Source organism: Mya arenaria, chromosome 9 (genome assembly GCF_026914265.1).
Source record: "Mya arenaria isolate MELC-2E11 chromosome 9, ASM2691426v1".
Lineage (NCBI taxonomy): Eukaryota > Metazoa > Mollusca > Bivalvia > Myida > Myidae > Mya > Mya arenaria.
In genome coordinates this window covers 62,322,424-62,349,078 of record NC_069130.1, presented here as the reverse complement: position 1 = coordinate 62,349,078, position 26,655 = coordinate 62,322,424, and the positions used below count along the sequence as shown (strand labels likewise).

The 26,655-nt window shown below is 32.5% G+C and overlaps 1 protein-coding gene across 2 annotated transcripts; it reads right to left on the bottom strand.

Annotated features, from left to right (window-relative positions):
- Positions 1 to 1,447: 1,447 nt before the first annotated feature.
- Positions 1,448 to 17,379, bottom strand: LOC128246497 (uncharacterized). 2 transcript variants are annotated; one of them, XM_052964726.1, is made up of 16 exons: positions 17,330 to 17,379; positions 15,181 to 15,286; positions 12,910 to 13,005; positions 12,427 to 12,529; positions 12,135 to 12,238; positions 11,848 to 11,885; positions 9,361 to 9,431; positions 7,991 to 8,095; positions 7,674 to 7,856; positions 6,913 to 7,023; positions 6,651 to 6,725; positions 6,077 to 6,349; positions 5,633 to 5,707; positions 5,203 to 5,472; positions 4,275 to 4,355; positions 1,448 to 3,641 (listed from the first exon to the last, which is right to left on the bottom strand). In XM_052964726.1, exons 9-16 carry the CDS (start codon positions 7,813 to 7,815, stop codon positions 3,574 to 3,576), a joined length of 1,095 nt encoding a protein of 364 aa, XP_052820686.1. In that variant the 5' UTR covers positions 7,816 to 7,856; positions 7,991 to 8,095; positions 9,361 to 9,431; positions 11,848 to 11,885; positions 12,135 to 12,238; positions 12,427 to 12,529; positions 12,910 to 13,005; positions 15,181 to 15,286; positions 17,330 to 17,379; the 3' UTR covers positions 1,448 to 3,573. The 2 variants fall into 2 exon arrangements, with proteins under 2 accessions (XP_052820686.1, XP_052820687.1); XM_052964727.1 differs by having other exon boundaries at positions 5,368 to 5,472.
- Between the last annotated feature and the right edge of the window lie 9,276 nt (positions 17,380 to 26,655).

The following is a 26,655-nucleotide window of genomic DNA, read 5'->3' as shown; positions in this document are numbered from 1 at the left end:
AAGTAAGTCCCTGGTACCAATTTATCTGGGGAAATGCGACTTTTAAATCTGAGCCGCCTAACAATAATCCTAGGTACCGACATATTCAGATGGACATAATTTCAAAGATCTAAAGTCTTGTTTACAATAGAATAAAACAGACATCTGGTTCTGAAAGATGCATATTTTCATGAAAATAGTTCAAGTTATCCCTTCAAAGGTCTAATTTAAGGAGTGTTTGGCATAATCATCCCCTGCTGTGCTTCTCCTGATAGTTGCACAGGTGTTTCAGTAGGGGCCAATATCCTGTCTATTCGTGTATTGGCTCATGGCTATTAATAGTCCATTTCTACAATGAAACCTTCAAAACTGCACAGCAGGATACTCACATCAGATTCGGGGAGGGGAGCGTCACTTATAGAAGGTTTCTTTTGCTATTTGTCATTCCAGTGTTTTGATGTTGTTTTTGTTTTTGTTTTTTTCTCTGGTAAGGCTCTGACGATTAAAATATCAAGCATGCCTAGCAGCTGCGTATTCAGAGGGAGTAGCATACCGCCTCCTTAGCATATTCTTTTGCTCGGCGATTGGCAACTCTCAAATAACGTTTATGGACAATTTGTGGTATTTAGATAGATTGGTCGGATCTGATCATAGATACCATGACAGAATCGTTGATATTTTATCTACACTTTGTCCGAGCCTTGCCCATTATTTTCCGAACATAAGATAAAGACAATGAAAATGAAATAAATATTGAAAAAGTTATGTTTTCTTTGATTGTAATGATAGGTAATAGGATATCAACTATGGGCTTGCCTTTTTTGCTGCTCAACTTCCGATCATAAGTATACCAATAATTCAATAATACTATAATAGATGGTACTGTACACTGGTCTGGTATCAAAAACGTCTTGGCATTTGGATCGCACTAAACGAATTGCGAAAACTACAAATACGTGCAGCAATCTTTACTCACGTTTTCTAACTGGGTCTTATTGTTAGCAAAAAACATGTCAAAACGACCGGGCCAAGCAACCATTATTTAAAGTCAGTTAAATTTGAATAAACGATTTTTTTATGAAGGTTTATGCTAGGATATATTTATCCATTTGATAGACTTCGAGATTAACTTTTGCGTATTGTACAAAACCAGTTACTTATAGAAGAACATAGCTATGTATTTTTTCCGGCGAATCGCAGGTTTTTTTGGTAAATAGTTTTTATAGTAATGAACTGTATGCCGTTATGGAAAATGTGTTTGCGCAATCTACGCATGTGAACAATAAGGAAAACCATACGTGAATGTACACATTTAAGTGGCAGCAGTGTCCCGATGTGTTGGTGCTGCCTATTACAGTCTATGATAAGATAAAATAAGATAAATTTGATTTCCAATCATGGGTCATGTCATATGACATGTCAATCACAGTTTACATAATGCATAAAATAAATTGAAACAATAATGTAACACATTTAGTAAATTAGTTTATTTTGATATTTAAACACAAATAACATCAGCTCATTTGGAAAATTAATTAAAGCGTTTCCCATTTCCTTTTGATGCCTAACTTAACTCTGTTTTAAATTGTTGTGATTAGTGACAATAATGAAATACCATAAACTAAACTAATATTTAAATATCCAGATTTGATGTTTAAATATGTACAATATGGTGATTGGCACACACAGAGAAACCAACTATATAGAAGTAATTGAAGGTAAACATTTTATTTGAAAAAAAGAAGATACTTTCCTAATTTTACATTCTGGCAAAACTGCAATAAATTAAATTAGGATTTAAAAATTATGTTCTCATATTTATATATTACGGGGCTAGTGACAGACGATGATTTTTCAAATTTAATTCCTGTAAATTTGTGTTAACGAATAAGCGAAGACATTAGTGTCGTATAGCACATGTTTTCTTGATCAAATGTTTTTAGACCCGCCGAACTGTTTTTTACTCATTGGCAGTTGTTTTAGACGAATATATAATAAGTTCATTTCTTTCAGCAACATCCTCGAAGTATATATAGGAGGCTCTTATACGAAAGTTTGCAGCGGTCGAAGTACTGTGATATGGAACATTGTTACAATATAACGTGTAATTAAAATAAAATGTTCGATATTTAAGGCACAAAATGTTACGGTCCTTTGAACATAAATGATGTATTGTAAAGCGTTGCCAGGTGACAACGTGCTAACAAACTAACCTGTTAATATTTTGCAATAACGTGTTTTATTGTCATTTTAGAATATACAAGTAAAACATAGATCATTATAAGTATCATAACGCTCCGGATAATGAGGATTACATCATGTAATAAAATTTCTTAGTAAAATGAATTTTGATACTGTTAGTAAAGCTCCAATTTATATATCACCGTATACATGAACAAACGTACATATGTGAAAATTGTAAACATAAATAATTATACAATATTTCAAAATTTAACTAACACATAATGTTGAACATGTGAATTTTTTTAGGGAATACATTGCACATACATGCCATAAGAAAATACCTAGAATAAAGCAGAGCATGCTCAAAATCACTGGATATTGTTTAAAATATGACGCTGACAATATATAACACATCGATTTCAAACTTACATTGTTAAATAAGATATACAAAGTGAGAAAAACAAGAGAATGTCCGGGCATAGTTTATCCGCAATAGTACAAGTGTACACAAAACCGTAGTCGAATGCGTTTGAGTACATACATATCAAGAGGGTCATAGTATCGAAATGTACATCCATAATCATTTTCACTCGCCACTTCGCGTTCATCGACATTTTATTTTGCAAAGTTCAGTTTTGTGATTCTTTTCTTTGTATGATATTTTTGTCTCAAAGGAATCGTAACAACTTGGTGTGTTGTCTAAATATTTACTTATTCTTAACTTTTGTTTTTGTCTGCTAACATTGTGTAAAACAACACATTATATGGTAGCATTATATGGCAACTCAATTTACCACTTAAGGCTATCACAGTACGCTTATATACTAGGAATTTCTAATCCTATCACACAATTGTTCATATTTTATAAACCCTTAATATCGCTTTAAATATATTCATGTGATGATAAAAACAAAACAATCATGTAAAAGAAATTCTAAAGTGATATGTACACTGTTAAAACAATACACATCATCGAATAGATCGAAGTCATGGTCTTTATATAATGTTATCTTTATTAAACGCTATAGCAAAAACGCATCGTCGAAGGGGGGTTCCGAAAAGCGAATCCTGATATAACTTTAACTTATAAAACAAGATATATATTGGTACATTCAATTCGAAAGTTTTCGCACCGGTACAAACTGGTACAAAAAAGAAAAACAGCATGATCAATGAGAATAAGTATCATGACTATTAAAATTACTAAGTCCATGTTAAATAAAACAATAATATAATTAAATAAAATACAAAAACATTTTTAATGGAGAAAAACAAAATTAATACGATAAATTATAAAACCAATGATTACGAATTGTCTCTGTGTATTATATAATAAGCTAAAGCAACAACAAACAAAATAATACAAACAGAATATAAACCAATAGGAACGTCAAAGGACCCACTAGACTGTTACTTAGTTGTAGCTCCGGCTCTCTTATCGTTTTTCACGGCAGGGTAATCCACATTCTCATACAGATCTGAAGAGGAAGAAATAAATGTAGACTCTTATTCAAGGAATACCGTCATTAATGAACATTGTCAATGTTTTAGGGAATAATTCCTCTATTCTGAATGTTAAAAATTGAATTGCTTTAGTTAAGCACTTTTAGCCGCGAAAAAGCAGTGGATAATAATATCAATACTATAACGGTTTTTTTATTGCAGGTGATCGCGTTAAATTTGAAACTGGTTTCCCGTTCAGCGATTTTGATTAATTCTCTTTTCCTTCCACTTTTTAGAGATGTACATGTTACAACGAAATAGCTGAACTATTACAAGAATATATATTTACAAATAATGGAGTCCAGTATATAACACATGAACCAGGCGATATACATACACACAATGCAGTATGTAATTCGTTTTAAAGTTTTTTTCGTTTAAACGTAAGCATGATATATATAACTGACAGGTTTTAATACATTTAAGTAAAACTGAGTTAATTTGAAAGGTTTTCAAGTAGAACAGAAGTACATAATAGTTACCAAAAAAAATGAAATTTTGTTTCACATTTATTAAGCATAAATAAATACTAAAAATACGTTTCAATATGATAATAAAGCAATAAAGCTAACAATGATCAAATCTTTAACATGGTTGTCATCTCCTACCTTGGGAGTTTTCATAGATTGGATCCTCCTCTAACGGGGTTGTAGTTCCCTGAACCACGGGTATTGTTGTCTGTGCAGAACCTAAAAAAAAACATCGATGCTTAAATATGGGAAAAATTCCAAATCACTATGTGTACGGGTACATGTACGTATGGATCATTTTAGTGCATTACCTTATCTAGCTATGCGTACTTTGTACGCACTAGAATTACATGAATTACATGAATGATCGGTAGAGAAAGTTGTACAGTTTGAAGAGACGATTCCAATTTATAACTCAATTGCAACGTTACACGATACAATTAGCTCAATGAGACATTTTCCGACATGGATTAAAACATTCATAGCATATTAAAACATTACATAAGAGCTGGTGACCTGGAAATAAACATTTGACTGTACGTGCAGTTACCCGTACATGTTCGCATACACTTTGTGTTCCTAAGACCCTCTAATGTTACAAATAGTACAATTACCAGTACCAGCAGTACATAATGGAAGTAAACATTAATCATACTCTTTTTAAGTATTTCCTTTTCTTTTGAGAAGTCAAACATGATTATCTTTGTTGTTAATTGATATTACCGACTTTATCGCGATTCGAAAATATAAAACATGTATCAGATTGTAATGAAAAGTATTTAGCCGTACCTGAGTGTGGTTTATAACCGATACACCGGTTATAATGACTGTAAGGCTATAATCAGTTTTATACAATTTCGTAAAATCTCTTTAGGACAGAACGTGCCTGTACACCCACAAGAATAAGTTAAAGTCGCAAATGTTATTAGTAATATGTTTCATATCATAATAGAGTTAAAAGATTCTCCCAATGCTTACATAATTTTCATCAACTAGATCAACCGTGTAAAACTCAGTATAATATCTTGAAACTAATTACATCTATCTTTATTAAGAAAATACGCACCATGCAATTTGGAAGATGGGATGTTTTTTGGAAGTTCTTTCCCAAACGAGTTTGCCGGTTTCAAAGACTGTTCGAATTCGTTGATCCGCATCCTAATCGATTGAGATTCCCCTTTTTTCAATACCGTCGAAAAATGTTTTTCTCTACCAAAATAATCAATCGTACCGTTTTCTGAATTTGTTTCCAAAGCTGAACACGAATTCGTACCGATTGGGTACCTGGTCTTCACATCCGTCTTTGTGTCAGTCTTTGACGGACCAATCTTGCGCCCTAATACATACAAATATAACAATATTTACTTTGTTTGTACATACACATACTACTATACAGTAACAGTAATTGATTTTCATCGCATATACAAAGGTTATGTATTTTAATATTAGTTAATCATATCGTTGGAAGCCATTAATATTAAGCGATCATGGCATACCTCCTTTAATTTTTCGCTGCACATGTGTTTCTTGGTCAGGATTCTCCGGATACCCACATGATACTTTGTGTGCACCTACAAGTTGCAAATACATGTATATACCTCGTTGTTCATTGCAAAGTATTATGGACAAAACACACATACATATGACAAAGCGTAACGACATTTTTAAAGCGTAATGTAGCTTTATTTCGAAGAAATATGGTTGTTTTAAATTCTTACTACATGTTTATTGAATAGAACGGATGTGCACACTCATACAACTTATTTTAATTTGCAAAACTGATTCATCAGTACGATGGTTGAATAATCACAATATAGTTCGAAGGATCTATTGATTTTAACATAATTTTCCGCAAATAAAACAACAATGAAAATCACAGTAGATACTTAATTATTCTTTTTGTAGCGATTTGCTACCGGGTAAAATCTAAAAAAAAATACCTTGCAAATGTGCACATGAATGGCTTCTTGGAGTTCCTTTCCCCATCGATATTCCAAGTTTTAAAGATTGTTCGATTGCATTTGCCATCATCTTTATCGATTGAGATTCCCCTTGATTCTTTGAAGTCGACGAATGGTCTCTGCCATCCACACGAATCATTGGGTTTTCTGAATTTGTTTTCGAAGCCGAAGACGAATTTGTAATGGATTGTGGTCTCGTCTTGTTAGGTCTGGTCATTTTTACGTCAGTCTTTGGACGCACAATCTTGCCCACTTATTAATACAATAAAAACAACAACATAAATTGATGACTATTTAAGTACCCTTTCAAATACTTATATCTACAAAGGCAATCTATGATGGTGACAGTGAATCCTTTGATTCCGATAAAACATATTTGCTCTGAGGGTATGCTATGTTTTTGCCGTATAAGGTTACAAATGATTGTCATACAAGAAAGGAACAGTAATTTATGTTTATCGCATAAACCAGGGTAAGGTCATTCTGGAAAATTTCTCAGTCATACTAGTATTGTATGTAGCCATGTATATTTAAAAAGGCAATGATGTTATACCTCCTTTTATTTTGCTCTGCTGATGTGTTAGTTCTTTGTCCATCTTCGGATGTTGCATGGACAAAGAGTGTGCACCTACAAATTACAAATATTTTCCATGTTGTTAGTTGCAAATGTTTCAGACAACAAACATTCATTCATGTGATATAGCGTAAGGATAGTTCTATCAAAGTGAAGCTTAATATTAAAAAAATCACAGTGTTATTAAAGGTTAAACGTTTAATAATTTGACATGATGAAGAATATCAACGGCATTTATCACCTCCGTGTAAAACATTTTCATAGACAGCATCATGTGTAACGCCCGGTTTGTCATCAACTACTTCTTTCGCTTGTTTTTTTTTCAATGTTGAAGTTTGAACATCGGTTTGATCTGAAATGTATTCAAGTGAAATAGGTTAACAGAAAAAAAAATGTATTTTAGAGTTTAACAAATGCTGATAGATACAGCAACATAAATATATATATATACCAGCTGTTAATATTTTAATTAAAAAATATAGTTAAACTACTTTTTAAATGATTATGCAAGAAACTAACGAGGCGTTGTTTGTTTCATAGCTCCGATGCCGAAACAGGGCGCCAACATTTCTGTTTAGTGTGACTTCGGTAAAAGCAAGCTGGGGCTGTGTTCAAGGGGAGTGGGTTTGCCCCTGTTATGCTAAGACTGATCACTATGATCACTAGCAGCAGCAGCAGCAGCAGCAGCAGCAGCAGCAGCAGCAGCAGCAGCAGCAGCAGCAGCAGCAGTAGTAGTAGTAGTAGTAGTAGTAGTAGTAGTAGTAGTAGTAGTAGTAGTAGTAGTAGTAGTAGTAGTAGTAGTAGTAGTAGAAGTAGTAGTAGTAGTAGTAGTAGTAGTAGTAGTAGTAGTAGTAGTAGTAGTAGTAGTAGTAGTAGTAGTAGTAGTAGTAGAAGTAGTAATATTTGATTGTTTTGTGGGAACGACTTATTTCAATTGCTTTCAAAGTTTTTTTAGATGCTTTGCTTAAGCTTTCATCAATTGTTAACGAATATTGTTTTTACCTATTTCCGATGGTGGGTTTTTCCTGTCAGTAACAATGAGGTAAGCGCTTTCTGAGTCCGTTGAACTTGAAGACGATGAAGAAAGTCTATTTGCGTTTTTTTCGGCCTTCGAATGTGTATCCTTATCGTCTCTTGTTCTCATTCTCACATTCGTTCCAAATGTCTGTGTTTTATTCGCTTTGCCTATTAACAGATTAATAATTAGCTAGTATTTGAATCATTTAACAATAAAGTGTCTCTTGATAAGAACTATCAATACAGTTGCACATCAAACACAAGTATAAAAAACGGGTATGATCAGACATACTTTTACGAACCTTCAGGGGAGCAACGGAAACAATTGTCTTGCACCTGCAAGGGGTCGGGTATCTCATATTGAGGTTCTTCGCCGTGGTTGTCATTTGACGTAGTCTGGTCGTCAGCTTCAAACATAAATTATTTAAAATTTAAAACCAGTTCTTTAAGGTAGAACTGCAAGTAAATCGGTGCTACGCTAGTTGCAAACATCATACATGTCAATAATATTTCGGGAATGATATTTTCATACTTTTGTTTTGTTTATCCGAAATGATCTCTCCTGCCGATTTGTTCTACTGATCCTTTTTATATCCGGTTTAACTAGGGGAGGGGGTCACTGTCGATGAAATTAAACGGTTTACATAGTTGCGTTCTTGATCTTACCATATTGAATAGTTACTTGTTTAAATGTAATTTAAATATAGATATTCAACCACATAAACCATGCTGTACCTGTGGGAAGTATGTCGTTGTCTTTTATTTGCATATAGCTGTTTGGTCTTTCCTTCTTATCACAGATATTTGCATTAAACAGAGCTTTGGTATTATAGTTGATTATAACAAGAGTGATTTGTACTTCGATATGTTTCTATTTAATTTAAAACAAATACCTGTTATGTGAGCTCGTAACCGACACTTAAATGTGTGTTTTTTTCTAAACGTTATAGAATTTAGATTTTAGTCAATAAATATACAATTAAGATTACTCATTCAAAATGTGATTTCATTTATAAAAGTTTTATTAATAATATATGACAACAACATATTGTCAAATACCCGTACCGTCGTAGGACGTTTGGTCAATCGATTTGAAAGATTTCTCAAAATCTATTCTCTAAATAGATTTTTGAGTATAGTTTCAATGTGGTTGTATATGGGCGGTATCAGTTTTGGAAAAGGTCAACAATAAAATATAAACAAAAGAAGATACGTTCAAAATGTTTTGTTCGACAGTATGTAAGACACAGTATTTTATTTACCATTCATCAAACTGATATTGATGTTCAACTATGAACTTCAAGGTTATTTAAGTAGACTTGTGACATTTTAGTGGTCCAAGAAGTATCTATTTGCTTTAATCTTGCATATACGTACATACAAAACAAGAACAATAACAACAACAACAACAACAATGCACAAACAACATAGCAAAATAATAAAGTCATTACAATTTCTAATGAACCATTTTCGAAAATAGACAAATACAATAGCAACGCAAAATAACATTTGACTTAAAGTGAACAAATCACTACGGCTGTACGACGACAATAAAACAAGCAATATGCATTAATTCTAGTCATCTAAGAATATGCACTACTTCAATCATAGCCAATTAAAGGATATTTCAACGACTATAGCAACAAATCAATTGCTAAAAAGATGTTCTTACCCTCATCGTCTGATTCTTCGGCCTCATCGTCTGATTCTTCGTAATCCTCCTCATGGCCTATTCCGGAGTCGCTAATGTAGAAAGAAAAATTCGGTGAATATACGTTTACCATCACGATGTTCAAATAACATGTAGAGCCAAAGACAACATTAAAAAATGTTATATATGCATATCCTTACAACTGCGTTATTGATATTGATCAATTATCCTGCACAACAATTTCAGTTATTCATGAAAGCATTGCATGGTTTACACATGTAGATTAGGTTGTAATCCTTAGCTTGTCTCTATGATAATTATAGTCCTACATTCTTTACTCCAAAAGCTAAAAAGTAAGACTTTAATTTGAAAACCAATTGAAAATGCACAATCCCCGGTCGTTGGGTACTTGAAATTACTTCATCAGTTTATGTATTAGTTTTTACTTTATTCTTCATTTAAGTTGATGCTTGATCTGATAGATTTATGCGATTATTGGTAAATGTTTGGACAAGTTGGAGATCATGGCAATGCGAATTTGTTTAAGCTCCAATTAAAAGTGTTTTCATTTTACGTTCCATTTTACTGTGAATACTTTGTTGATTAATGTTGGGATAACTGTGAGGTTGATCCCATCATTTATCGATAAAGCTATTTTGATGAATGTGTGGTCTGGATATGGTGTTTGTATTGTATATTGTGTATCGAATTTTCGTGAACAATATAAATGTATGGGAAATGCATAGTATGTTAATATCAGTACGTTTTTCTAATAACTGTCATTAATTCATTTATTTAAAAAGAAAAATTATTGCGTTCGCGAATTTCACTTGTAATAAATTAATAAAGAATGCAACTTATGGGAAGCGGTAATCATTAGTTTGTTCGAAAATCAACTCAGAGTTGTGGAAACCACTGGTTGTTTGAAAGTTTCAAAGTGCTAAACAAAAGGGAGGGATAAGATGTCGCGATATCGTTCACCTGATTAGACAAAGGGTTCTTAAATTATTGATCGTACAACACACTGGACGCCCCCGCATGTACACCGCAGGTACAACTATAACACGTCATGATTTAATCGGGTTTTAATAAATTGAAAACGTGTGTTTTTGTTTAAAATGTTACAAAAGGCGTGTATTCTTACAATTTTTAAATATTTAAAGTTTAGGATATATAGTTTGTCACATAAGACAATATTACAAAAAAAACATACATAAATATCAAAGTAATCCCTTTATATTTCCATATCGTGAAAAGTAGCCTAGCACCTGGCAGCCATGTTTTTTATGAATCACAATGGGATGAAGGAATTTAATAAATGTTCAACTTTCTGGGAAATTATATTGAGATCAGGTCAATGGTTTCTGAAGCGAGGTTTTTCATATAGAACAAATGATGGTAACTATACAACTATGTTTAATATGAATCAGCATGGGTTGGACAGAGGATCACCATAGGAGCATTTCAGTGGAATTTTTTTGAAATCCGGTCAATTTCTGAAGAGAAGGTTTTCAAAGTTAACCATAAAGGCAAATAATGAAAAGTAGCCACGCCCCTGGCAATAATGATTTCAATGAATCAACATGGGGTGACATAATTTGATAGAGGGTCACCTAAGAAACATTTCTGATCAAGTAGTTTAAATTCGGGCAAGGGCATTATGCGGAGAAGATTTTCAAAGTTTTCCAAATAGGCATAATATATAATAATGCAACAGATCCTGCCGGTCATGTTTTTTTCGAATCAACATAGGGTAAAGAAATTTGATAGTGTGTGACCAAAGGAAAGTTTCTGAGGAATTATTTTAAAATATGGCCAGTGAAATCTGAGGATAAGAATTGCTAAGATTTCATATAGACATACAGTGACAAATACCCCACTGTCGGTCATGTTTTTTCACGAATCAACACGGGGTGAATACATTTGATGAAGGGTCACTTATGTTGTAATTGGGCCAGTGGTTTCTTAGAAGAAGATTTGCAATATCTTTCATTTTGGTTGCCATGGCAAAAGAGTTCTGCATAAAACAACTTTTATTGAAGGAATCTGAAAGTTCACCCAAGGAATATTCCTGTGAAATTAAGTTGAAATTGTCACAGTGGTTAAGGTTAAGAAGTTGTTTAAAGGTCAATATTGACGATGGATTGACGACGAACGGACGTCGGACAATCACCCTATCACAACAGCTCAAGCTGAGCACATTGTGCTCGGGTGAGCTAAAACTATGTTTGCAATTTTTTTACAGAAAATAATGTTCTTATAATGACAAACAAATTAATCTATGATAGGTCAGAGTGCTAAAATTAAATCCTACAGACTATTACAATTATTATGTAAACTACAAGTATTTTATTTATGAAGTTTGTCGTCGATATTTTGTTACAACCCTTGTATGTTTGCATATCGTAGGCTACGTGCTAGACGGTTGCAACTTATCATATAAATGAAGGCATTACAACCGTATTGTACTTATTCCTGGGTGTATATGTATCAACAATTCATACTCACAACGCATATATTGCTTCTTTAAGCTTTTTTATCCATTTCTGTAAGAAATAATACGCCATTGTTGTGTATTCTAAGATACCTTTCGAAGTTCTTTTGAAAGGCAGAAGTAAAATACTAAAAAGTAACAACGACTTCTTACAGAATTAATGAATATGGTGCAGAACAAGAAAGCAACGATTTTGTAAGAAATATATAGATTCTCTAAAGCGTTTTAGCGCCTTAGCTTTAACGTAATACAACTTGGGCGAGCAGTGCGCCGTGAAACAACTGTAAACATTGTAAAATACCTTAAGTGACCTATTTGTATCACAAAAAAAACACAATATGTTCCTTTTCAGGATCGCCGAAAGTCAGGAAAAAACATTGCTCACGATCTATGTGAACGTCAACACTGAAAATGCAATGAAATAAAATAAGGGTGCACAATATCTTTGTTAATTAAATCACATACTCAATCTAAACAGTTAGCAGGCTAAATAATTTCATACCCGCTAACATGTTATTCAATTATGTATTCAAGTTATTTTATAAGCTCTGTCTTATTTCATTCAAAACACTTGAAATGTATGAATAAATTACCATTTAAACTCTGCCATAGAAAATGCGGCTTCATACTTGGAACTCGCTTCGTCGCCAAAGATATACAAACAACACTCAGCAAGAACTACAAATTTGTGAGGCCCTGAAAGATTTAGGTCAATTTAAACAATATGAAAACACATTATGAGTTTAAAACAACAACTATAATTCGAAACTACAATGAGAGCAACACAAGCAAACGAAAACTAACAGTTGTCGATTTGTGTCAGTTTATTTGAAAATTTAACTCGGTTGTCTAACGGCCAAGGCTTTACACGATTTGCACGCTGTCGACAACGACAACAATACTACGGATTTCACAATTCCTCGCCACTCTTTATTGAATTCCTGCTTCACATAATCATGATTACTATGTGTGTACATTAATTAGGTTGGCGTTCAATTTACATAGAATAATCTTAAACTAAATAAACCACAGACCAATTAAGGGTGTTGGCAAATTAAGCCTTCTAAAATACAAACATTTCAAATGTAAAAGGGCTCTAAGCCATGGCTTATTCCGCTGCCTCAACTTCTCATGCAAACACTTTGGGGCGACTTTTACCAACGTTTGAGCACCTGGAAGTAACAATATACAAGGGTTATCAAGACTTGTACACCTATAAAAACACAAATTCACTGTAAGATCATTTCTTATACATTTAATGTTATAAATATCGCAAAAATGAGTTCACACTTCGACGTGTTCTTTTAAATACACATGTAACAATTGAAGAATCAGTACATTTAAAACCGAAATAATATTATACACAAATCTGTCAATATCATCAAACCATTTTAAATTAACGCTTTATTTCGCGTCATCTGTTTTGTAGGTTTAGTCTTTTGAACCTCAATAAAGAGGACGGCAACATATATCAACATCAAAAATAGAGAGAGATAGAAAACAAGGCATTTCTGATTCTGAAACTAGTCTTATGAGAACACAAGTTTAGATGCATGTTTTTTCCATAAATAAGGTTAGTTTAGTCGTTTATAAATAAGTACTTTATTCACAAAACTTCATATCCCGACTAAATCATTTTCCTATGTTAAGAATTGCACTGATCATGTGATTTAATAACTTAACAATATCTGTAAATAGTACGTTTTGCCTGAACCTTACATACATGTTTTTTAACTACTCGCCTTGCAGGTATATATAAACGTGTTGTTTTATTTGACCATGATAGTTGGGGCCCCTTTCCAATAGTCTTAAAGAATACAGTCCTACTGTCAAACATGTTAAATTTGTCAGGACGCCACAATTGGCACTAAGTTAACTTTTATCGTATTCTCAACTAGTTCTGGTAAAATTCATTTTTTTACAAATGATTATGTATCAAAATTAAACAGCATTACTCTAGTAAGACAATTTCGGAGTGTAATATAATATGGACGGTGAGTTGTTGATACTTCGGAAGTATTTCTTTTTTCCCTATATCTGCTATTTTTTATTGTATGGTATAAAACAATTATTATACATGCAGTGACATTTGACATCCAATACAGACAAAATAAATGAACAATAATGACCTTTATCGTTCATTTATGGCATTATTGTGCTCTGAACGCAGTTGGGCGGAATAAAGTTTACGTAGGCTCTCCACACACGTTAGCCAGCCCAACTGCGTTCATAATAACCTTAAGTAAATACCATACCTAAATGGGTGGATAGACCGAAAATGGTAACGTTGCAAAATATCGTTATTATGTAGGTATGAGGTACATTTACTTTCATGAGTACAAAATACATGTTATGCAAACTGTTTTGTTATAATAAGTAGTTAAAGAAACTAAAAGGGAAGCAATTATTTTTCCAAAAATTGTTGTAAATCCGTTTAAATTTAATGGAAGAGGTATCACGGCAATATGAATATACTTAGTATCATGTTCCAGACTATCCAATCAACAATGCGTTGTGGCTTCCTGGTGATGTCTTTCAAATAAAAAAGATATTCAATAAAATTTACTTCCTAGTTTCTAATGTCTTTCTTCGAATTGAATAAATCATCACAAACCAACAATAAATTGTTAACTGGATAGTTTCAAACGCTTGCCATCTGAAACTATTCATTTTTTGTGTGTAAAAATGCAAATATTTATCTACCTAATCTTTTATTGAAATTTATGCGAAAATCTACAGAAACCTAATTCGGCATCGTGGCAATTTCTTAACCCGGTAGTGATATTAATACCATATGAAGTCACCTGCCATATTGTTATTTAACCCTGGTTTAACACTTCCTTCTCTATAAGATATTTCGTTATAAAACAAATTTGTCATTTTTGTCTCTAAATGTACTTGATATAAAATGAAGGTTACAATATAATAATAAAAGCAACAAGAACACGCCTAGTAGCTGAACATTCGAAAACATATCTGTTAAGAGGTAAAAGGCAAGGGACCAAACGACAATTCAAGACACAAATGTATACACACCATATACATAACTGCAAGAATCACAAACAGACAACACCACAAACGCATCAAAATAGTTCTACCGATAAATTATGAGATAACCGCCTTGGAACGGTTTATAATATGATATACCATGGTATTAAAAGATTAAAGCTTCTAACACATCGAAAAAATATGCTGATACTGAGTCGGTATACATGTTTGTATTGCAATTTTTCAAGTATAATAGTATTTGTTCATTTGATATATTTCATCCGACATCTGACAAATGCATGGCGACGGTTTTAGAATGATCTTTTTCACAAAATGTACGGATTTCAGCTAGAACATACCGATATTTTTTAAGGGATTCTCCCTCGCTGTCAAAGACATTGCCCCAAAAGTAGGCAGGAGTCAGTTTTCAGCCATACACCACTTTATCTATGATAGAAAAATTAGCTGAAACGATAGAAAAGGTTCGAGTGTCATTTTATAATATGGTAAAACATGTTTCCAAACATAGTATTATCACGTAGATTACTCCCAATATAAGGACAATTCTGAAGAGTAATACACAATTATATCCTTCATAGTGGTTTATGATCTAAGCAGTAAATAAACATTATCTTTCACAGCTTAGAAAAATGGAATAACTGTTCGAAAGTGTTCAAGGCTTTGAAAATTTAGCCATCTCTTACTTCCTCACCATGTGTCAGCACTCACAGGACTAGTAAATAATTTCAACAAAGTTATTTGCAAAATGACGTAACATTCGTATACAATTTGGTGCGCCTTTTTGAAAAAATACAACTAGGAGTTATTTATATCTTTGCGGCCGTTTGGCCGTCGACTGTGAAATGCACAGAAATGAACTGAATAAAATTAAGGTTTTCATTGGCCATTAAAAACTTAAACTAGAAAGCCCATTGGTCATTGTAAAATAAAGAAATAAAATAAATGGATATCGGAGCTCTAAAAATCTCTGATTATTTAATTATTTTGAATTTCTTTATATCTTTGTGTAAAAAGATTTTCCCAGAAAAGTAAGGAAGGTCATATTTATAGGGTAAAATGAGACATACTTAACAAAAACGCCCTTTCGGGTCTGCCCAATTTGCTGATGATATAGAAAGAGAGGGATACTGCTGACCAATTGCAGACCATGTAGATAAAGATGAAAATTCTACTATGAAAGTAGTATAAAGAGTCATTTTATATTTCAATACGTACTAGTTGTTAAAGATATATTATTGTCCAAACGAATGTTCTGAAAAACTTAGTTCCTTTTCGTCATATATATTGATGCCCTACAGTCTAATAATACAGCACATTGCGTCTCTTACCTAATAAAAAGCGAAAACATATCTGTTTTGTTAAAAAAAGTTTTTATAGTAATTATACTAATGATTATGCTATTCCTTTCAAAAATGTCTACTGACTCAGGAATAACCCATTGGCAACAGCAATTAAACCTACTATAATCCCTTCAAAGTGTCAAACATTCACACCATTCGGACATTACTTATCTCGCTGGTTTACCACGGCCGAGTATGGTTTTTAAATATAACTTTTGTTAGTCATAAAGTAAATAGATTAACTTCTTTTTAGTGTACGATCAATGAAGTCAAGCTATTTCGTAAGAGTGGCGTTGAAAAAGAACAATTATCATCCATATGATTAAGCACTGAGAAGATAAAATTACCAACTTTCAAAATATCGTATTATAGTTTACATATACATACGAGGTTAAATTACTGAAAGACTGAATGTCGAAGCGGTACGTTTCAAATTTTATTACTATAAAATTAAACTATATTTCATAAACTTTAAAATAGCGCAGGTCCCATTTCTTATTCCTGTCAATAAACATGTATTCCGTTATAAATTAGATGACAATGAAACATTTCTTTAAACTGCCCATTTTCTATAATCGATATATCTATTAATCAAGATTTCACTTTAGTTTTCCACATTCAACAAACAACCCCCAATCACCACTCAGGATAAATAAACAATTTGCCACATATCTCTCTGAAATATTTACCGACAAAGATCGTCAAGCAAAACTTGAAAAATACAATAAAATTACATATAATTGAAAAGTAAATGACTTTGAAATGATAACAAATGACTATTTTAAAATTGGAAATAGCTTCTCTTATGAATTCAGTTTTGATACCTTCATATTCGAAAAGTCACTTTCAAAATATTCATATCCTATTTATAAATATCAAATAAAGAAGGAAAACTCCCATATCTACATCGCGTTTGAACTCTTTCTAGTTTTCACCAGACGGAAGCCAACTAGAATAAATGAAATAATAAAGTAATATACTATTAAAAAATCAATGTAACAAAACGTCCTGTTCGGTATTTGTAAACAACTCTGCGATATTTCGATAGCTTATGAAATTGTCTTGTTATAGTACCACATTGTATTTTTTATTACAATTTACTTATTAATATTATTATTATTACGCATTATATCATTATAAAACGAACCTGACCATCAAGTCCAAAATCCAGCACGCAAATGAGGCTTATATTTACTTCTAGCTTCCTGGTTTATGAAAATATATGATTTGTAATTTAAATATAAAGGCTTCTATGATAAACATACTTTTCCACTTTTAACGAATGGAATGTTGTCTTGCTTGGTTAGTTATCGCACATGAAGCGATGAAATTTCGGTGAATAAATTGGTCCAGTAAAATCTGTTTTAAATAAACTAAAGTTTTCGGAGAGCGCATTTTCGGGTAACCCAGAAAACTTTTCTTTTTAGGCCTTATCATGCGTTGATGTTAAATGATTATAAATGATTTCAGTATCACGTTATTTCAAGCAGAGTACGTTGTCGAAATCAATATAGTCTTTAGAACCCCAGGCGGCGAACGCGCAATATACGGCTGAACGTCAATTTGTTTGGTAACCAAAGGCAAATGTAAAAACAAGATTATTTACACGAACTTAAGGAGATTGCAACATATTTTGTTGCCTTTTTTCCTCAACTTTGCTTTTAATTTAAACGACAGCTTTAGTTAAAACTGTTTGTTTCCAGTTTCCTACCGAAGCCCTATTTCATATTGCCACCGGACAAAGTTTCTGACTTTTAATATTTTTGTCTTTTAGGTATTTATTTTCGGTGGCTTATGGCCCCGGACGCGCTAGTGTACTCTATTGTTACAGAGCGGTCTAGTCAATGTTGGCCCTGACAAAATCCCATCGGTTTTAATTCTAAAACAGCCTAACCTAACAATCGACATTTCGCTATACCAACCCTATGTACTTAGCAGTAAAATCGAAACAATTGGCTTCCATACAATCAAAATATATCAGCAAAAAAAAATAATCGGGCGATTTTTTTATCGCAACAACCAAAAACATTACACATTGAAGTATACATGCTGAGGCGGCTGATATTAATTTCCAAAATAAATTTCTAAATCAATAATAAGTATCCAGTTCTTGTCAAACTTTCAAAAAAATGTCATAAATAGTTGAACTAAAAATAGATAGCGCTTTACATAAACACAGACTAGCGCAAAATCAAAAGCGTACATTACTTTTTCAGGATGTCCAATATAACACTAGCATTGTCATAATATTGAAATGATATAAAAACAAACAGTATTCAAAGATAATATTCTCACTACACTCCAAAGGTCGAAATAGCATATCAAATGAAAAACAGTTGAATGGAGTCAATAAAAAATAATAATATCAATAAAAACACAATATTGCCGACTAGAGTTATAGAATAAATAATAAATTAGTCATTTTTATTTTTATTAAACCTTAGCGGAAATTTTGGAAAGAAAAAATGACACTAAAAGAAAAACAAGGAATACATGATATGCTATATAATGAAGCATTATGTTGGTACATGGTCAGACAAATGATGATATCTCACCAACGTATTCTAACTACTCTCCAAAGTTACAAATATGTTTATGCTTTCGGTCGGTAAGAGTACTAATAAGAATAGAAAAATAAAGTTCCGGTATAGAGTTGTTCAATAAAATATATATTTATTGTTTTCATTGATATAACACGACGTCGGTATGTCTGACCAGGAATTGTGCCAGTTGATTTAAGTAGCCGTATTTGCGTAGAAATGTTCTTACTAAGTGTGACCGAAAACTTAAATGTATGTCAAATAATGAATTTTATCTTTAAAGCATCAACACATGCAATTGTCAATAAATCATATGCTATACCTTGTATCCGGTCCATTGTGGTATTAATATAGCCATAATATTCACTTCCTAGTTACTTCTGTGAATATCATTCTTGAAATTGAAGCAGTACATTATAGACTGGATAGTGTCAAACAATTTGATACCTGGAGACATTTATAATCTTGTGACACTTTTGTATAAATATGCAAATACCTTTCGTGTCAAAATTTAATAAGATCTTCTTTCATAGATTTTGCAAAACTCTTTAAACGTCGGAAAATAAATAATGTAAATATTATACTTGTTGCATATTGAAACTTAAGAAAACACATTTTTGCCTCGTTGCGATTACTTAGGCCGTGGCGATATTAAGTGATATTACATCACCTTTGATTTTAACATATAAAACTAGTTTTGACACTTCCTATACTAAAAGATGCCTCGATGAAATAATAATAGTCATTATGATGTTCCACATCCTCTCTTAATCTATATCTATTTTAAGGTCAATATCGTAGAAGAAAGTTGTTTACACTCGAGTGTCTTTGATAAAGTTTAGTGACCACATCACTATATTTTTTTGTAATGTCAACTTCGACCGTTTTCGAAAACCGCTTACATAATACAAAAGATGAAAGTAAAGTAGTTTCACAATAGAGTAAAACCGTTTCCATGACAGTATTGGGATGAAGATTACTCCCAACTTAAGGACTGTTCTGTAGAAAAATAGTGACAAAATAAATACAACATATTTCATGCAAACAGAACTATATCACAAGTTAGACGCCTACACAAAATATTGTTGTCATTAGTGGTTCAATTTTACGTTTAAAGGTGTTTTGAGGTGATTGATTTTTACCACGTGATTGTAACACAGTTTGATTAACTGTTTCCGGTTACGGTCGGTTGTTATATTCACAGAATGGGTGAGGAAGAATCACTGTTAGGTTTTCTTAAAGGAGCTAGACACATGATGATAAATTTGAAAGAAAAAAGAAAACTTAAATAAAATTGTCATCATTGCGTACAACACTTTGAATCTTATTTTCTGATGTATCACACGCATCTTTCGCAATTTTGGGCGCATTTTCCAATTTGAAATTCGCAAGTGTCTACCACGTAAATATAAGAAAGTCTAAAAAGAATGTCGGTATATTTATCTGTACTCATACAAGTATATTATTTAAACTGGGAAACACAGATGAGATTGCAACATGAGTGTTGCGTTCATTACTTTAACCACGTACAATGATGTATAATCGGCCTCCGACTAGATCGCATTGGCAATTCTAGGCTTGTTCTGAGGAAATACTGTGCTTTCCGATTTTTTTTAACCATCTTGTGTCTATCCCTTTTCAGTGAAATGAAAAAAAACAACAGCAACAATTACTGAATGAAATAATGACCTATTGGTGAAAACATAAGTAATAAATTGAGTGATTGATGTCACAATCGGTGATATGAACGAAGTTGGGCTGGTTAAAGTACACATGGACTCCACACACTTTAAACAGCCCGATTGTGTATACACCCCGATAATGACATCGATTCCGCAATTCATTCATGAAATAAAAACCATGTGCTATAATTCATTTACGGAATATCTTTATTGGCCGAGAGGATGGTTGAAAGACGACCAATTCATGCTAATTGTTACAGACAAAAGTAACTTCCCTCTTGTGATGGGCTTAAAATTAAAAGTAAATAAAATCGTATTTTATTGCTTATATCATATTATACCCACATTTCGTAACAGTTGAATCTAAGAGCGGACCATATCATATTTAATTAACGTATGCATAGCCCATGAATTATAAATATAAAATAGCGCAGATCTCATTTTTATAAACTAGTCATTAATCTTGTTTGTTGGTATACAATTTATATATAATTTCCTCTAAATTATGAGCAAGATCTCAAAATCGTCAAATGTAACTTCCAATCACCACTGAGGTTAAGTTAACATTATGCAGAACAATAAGAACAATAGACAAACACCTTTATCGTATACACTTAGTAAAAGTGACATAACATCACGAGTAATTAAAGCTAATAAAAAATAAAAATAAAAATCGTAAATCTTAAATCTAAACGACTTTATTATTTACAAATGATTTTTACCTTTTTGCAGAAATTGTTTTAAATTAGAATGGATATTTCCTGTAAATGTTTTGATACATTCATACATGACTTTAACGTCGAAAACAATATTCAAATTCATATGATTATTTCATAAAATTAAATGTAAAACAGTTATTTTTGGAAGTCCGTAAATAATATGAAAAAACTGGTTATAAGATAAATTTGCTATTCCACATACATACTTATACCATTTATCATATAGTATTACACTAATTTATATCACTATTATAATTTATGATTATAATATAAATAGTTAACATACCTATCTTCTCAGTTTCAATGCGTCAATAGGCTAGGTACTGAAGATCTTAAACTTTCTGAATTCATCTCTTATGTTCAGGGTTTATGAACCTATGTAATAATAATGTAAGCTAATGATAAATGATTATACGATGTAATTTTACTTCTTATTTAATATAACCTGATACAATTTTGGCTTGGTTGGTTTTCTTAAGTGAGATACCACATAATTTTTCCTATGATAGAACTGAACGTAAATATGATATCGCAAGGGTTACATAATTCATGCATATACGTGGCAGTAGCACAGATAGACATTATTTATCAACTGAAAGTTTAGTGATGTAATAGTAAACCGTGAATAGCAAGGAAAGAGTGATAACTAGCGCTTCTTGTGACTTTTACTTTCATGGGTACCTTCCCGCCGTAATGCGTTTATACAGCATGAATACAGGAAAATAGATAAAACTTTTCATTTACATTTTAAGTATTCATCAAAATTACAAGTTATTATGCATTTGTACAGCAGCTTTATAGTAAATTTAACGACGATTATTTATCGAAATAGATAATGACGCCATAACCCCTTGCGGGATACACAAACTTAACGTCAGATTAAGACTAAATGTAAATATTGTTTTCATGCATACACAGTTGATACTCCACGACCATTAAAGGACTTTTACGAATATCAACACGTAATGTTAAAAACTTACGCAAGTTCAAATCACTTGCTCGCGTATTATATACCGATTTGTTTTTGTACCTAAACAACTATAGACCTTACTACAATGTATTTAATTTAATACTGTCAGTATTTGGAACATTTGCACAAGTAGTTTTACTCTTAGTACTTCATTATATATATATATATATATATATAGTATGTATGCAATGTGCTGTTTGTGGAGTTTTGTGCTGTTTTTCCATGTTTCTTGTTTGTGATTTTTTGTTTTTATGTTCTATGTCTTTGGCGATTACCCAGTGCCATTAAACCGGGTTTATGTTTAAACATATTGCTACTGAGCTTGTCTCTGTAGTTTTTCGCATATATAATCATGATGATTCAGTGTCATTTATGACCTAGCATAGAAAACCGCTATAACAAGGAAAACTTTCTATGATCATTTCATTTTGCCTTGTCATCTTATTTTTCAGCGACATATATGTGGCATATCGTCAGTTTGTCAGATGGTGTTTGAGATAATTGGAAAGAGAGTGGCGTGTTGTATTTCCATCAAGTTTCTATTACCCCAGCAGCAGGGACTTCAGAAATCCTAAGCAGAAAAATGTTTGTGACATATTTATGTTACCTTTTTTCAAGTTTCACAATATCACAAGTTTGTATTTAGTTGATAGTTTTTTTATATATCAAGTGAATCAATTAAAACTGATTTTTGACCGTTTAAATCATAGTGCCTCTGTTTGAACTATGATAATGTTTCATTAATGCAAGACCAAGCAAATATTCAAAATCCATCATATGACTTTGTGCATATTGCACTTGTTTCGTGGTAAAATGTTGCTCCTGTGTATTTTTTGTTTGAAATTGATAACCAACTATTTTAATTATCTAAACGAATATTGACCTTGGGTGATCGAAAATGTTTCTCTGTTCATTTTAGTAGGGTTGCCCAATCAAACAAGTAATATAAAAATAAATCCTTTATCGTGAAGAAAAAATGTTAGAATGAAAGGTTGCAGGTAAGCGGACAGTAAAATGTATTGCTTTTGTGCTTGTGAACATATTATGTGATTTGTCTTCAGATTATGGATATTAAGGGTTTCGCTTGTTTCGTTCTAGATTATGTCCTATAATGTTAGTCTTTTTCATACAACTACTTTCCATTGCAAAGACGATAAGAACACAAAACTTGCAACACCTGTTTTGGAAGAGAAACGGCAATTCAGAAGTTCCATAACTCTTTATATTATTTCTGTAGTTATGCTCCTTAGTAAAATTAGTTAAACATATAATGACAACCATTAAAGGGCCAGTCTGAAACGTCATTTATAAGTGAAAGTAAACATCTGTTATTTGAAAGACAAATAACAAATGGTGTTGGTTCAAGTTTGACCTATAACGAAACTTAGTATGCATGTAATTTTAATCAATAAAAAACAACAAATAAAATGTAAATCAAATCTCTGATAAAGAGTCAATGTACAAATAGATAATAGAACGCAATTTGCACTTCACAAATGAAAACAATAAAATACAGATACAAAAGCTGAATAAGGGATATTGTTTTAAATATTTTAATCCAGTAAAAGTAGGTTTAGGCATTACAAATCATAAAGATACCATGGCGTTACTTTTAAAACCTAAGTGAAAAGACTTTACCAAAAATACATTCCAATGAAACCCACACTATTCAATAAGAGAAGTATGGTAATAGATAAATGCAGAACAACACTGGTAGTAATACTCGATAATTACATATAATGACCAATCTTGTTATTCATCATGTACAAAAGTCACAATCTATGTTGATTATTTATTTACAGACTTATAGCTTTTTGCTTGTTGCTTTTGAATCCTCTGGTAGACATCTGGAAACCACCACCTTTGTGAGCTTCCTTTTCCCTGATATGAGGGCAGACGGGTCTGGTGTTGATAGCGGGTTCTTTTTCTTCCACAGAGTTTCATGATCACTTCCAGAAATTCCTTCATAAATTCAAATGCCATATTACCATTTACAATCTTAAATGTTCATTTCATCCTTATAATTGGGGAATACTATTTTCAGGTTAAGTTTTTCGTTTTTTTATTACTTTATTTCTCTGTTAAAATTCTTATTAAAACGAAGAGCTGACACGTACTGGTGGCATACATGTCTATGACATGAAAAAACTATCATTTTCATTGTAAAACGATTAATAATGATATAAAATGACGCCAGAGTTGAAATCCAAAATACTGTGTATGTATTTCTATATCCATACACAGACTCTTGTTGACAAAACATCTTTATTTTGTCAGCTGCCTTAGGGCCCCTTTTCAACCATTATTGGGGTTCGAAGGAGCCATGCCTGAACTGCTGGTCCAATATGTATTTCCTAAACATTGTTGACCACTGAAGTCCACTTGGCCGCAATCATGGAGGCCTTACCCTGGGAGGATACCGCCGCCCAATACAGGTGATATGTAATACTTTTCATCCCCTTGTAGACTATGCTGCATTCATTCTCTTTCTAAAGCGCAAGGAGTTCCTTAGAATTAAAAGAGCATATTTAATATCAAATCAACTAAATCAATCCATGGAGTATCGTCAGCCATTTTCAAAAGTCTTCTTGATATGTTTGAACACCCCTTGCAGTAAGATCAAATCGTACATAATTGTAACCGTTTATGCAAAATTTGGTTGAATTAAGGTAAAGATACTTAATACTGATAATGAGCAATAACATTTGCTCATCTTTTTCATTTCTTTGTTTAATAATGGATGCCATATTGTGCTAAATCATTGTGCAACATATTATTATATTGTTCGAGAGAAGTGTAGACTGAAAATAATCTAGGACAGTCCCTTTGATTAAACCTAAGATAAAACATGTATGTTTTCATAGCTAAACAATATGTTTGTTACCTTTTCCAATTTGCCACATATTGAAAGAATGGACATTCCCATGTAAGTCTCTGTAATGCACTTCTGTACTTGTAGATGCCTGTCTGTATTGTATCTGTATCTGTATTTGTCATTTTCATGTAGTCGGTCAGTCGATCTCTTAAGGCTCTCCAACTTCATATGATAGCTCGACTTTTCTTCTTTGGAATGAATTAGAATAGGTAATCAGACATGATTTTCTTTTATACTTTATTTTTTTTCCGCACTGCTTTTTGCAAACTTCCAAGATGGATTATATAAAAAAAAACATCAGATCAATTTACATAATGCCAAATCACCCTGGTATAAACAGTTATGCAATGTAACGGTTAAACTATCACATAATAACCCTGAACTTAGAATCATTATATCATATTGTTGAACAAACTAACGAAGAAGGTACTTTTCAAAGGCGGTACATTCCCCATAAATTTTGTGTGTAACAGAATATATTTGTTCTTGCCAAAGAATAAAAGTGCAATGTTTTATCAATCTTTGGTGACTCCGGTAGTAAGACTGTTTCCGGTATGATTATGTAACGGACAATGTTGCTTACCTCACTTTGTCGCCAAAAAGGGTCGGAAAAACTTTGTTCATCAAAACAGCTCTATATGTGAGACCGAGAATCCAGCTAGTTTTGATATTCATCGTGAACGTTGTCAAATCGAAATATTCAGAGCACAGTTGCCACCTTGCCATCCGACCCTGTGATCTGCATTGCACGAATCATTTCTTTCCGGAGTTTCTCCCCCGTTTCTCGGCGCATTGAAAACATTCTTTCTAACAACACCGAGACCGTTTAACTATTCACAATAATCAATATTTCTTTCTTACATTCATGTCGTTCTTTCATTGAGAATACATTCAAAACCACAAAAGATATCGTTCAAGATATGTGTGAAATCGTGTCACTTGTATCCCCAATATACCTTATATTGTCAGTCCCTTCTTTAGATTTCCAAGTGTGTACATGTCGCTGCAAAACAGAAGTGCTAAGAAACTGACCTGAACTGTTTTCTGTATTAGAGCAGTGTGAAATGAGTTTGTTGCAAGAATTTAAATTGGAATCAAGTTTTACATTCCAGGGGACCTTCATTTGCATTTGGTTTATCGCCGCTGTAGTCTGTAAGTTCGTAATCTAAATTCAAATCGTCATGTATTTCTCTCGGAAAAAAATCTCCTAGCTGCAGCTTACATCTGACTTGACGTTGTTGTTTTGTGAGTTATTCCAATAAAATGATTGAACTGATATAGGAAAAGGTCTTATCGAAGATGATTTAAAATGTGTTACATCTGATCAGAGTAATTGTTAATGTACAGAAGTAACGGCATTCAATGTCATTCCCTGTGCCTCATGTATTTTCTGGCAAATTAAAGAAATTATGCAATTTGGAATCTTTTTGCCAATACTCTTTTCTAAACAGGATCAAATTTCACAAACAGATTTGGCTTCAATTTCACAAGCTGCTAGGGCTTTTTAAATTACACAACCACAAACCCGTCACCTATTTCATTGACTGTACCAGAGAGGCCATCTACAAGCTTGTCAAATATGTTGTAAAGAAGTATAACGGGAACGTTTAATTTCAGCATTTATATGACAAATAACAGAAACAAGCTCAGTAGCCGAACGTTTAAAAATAAACCCCGTTTAATGACA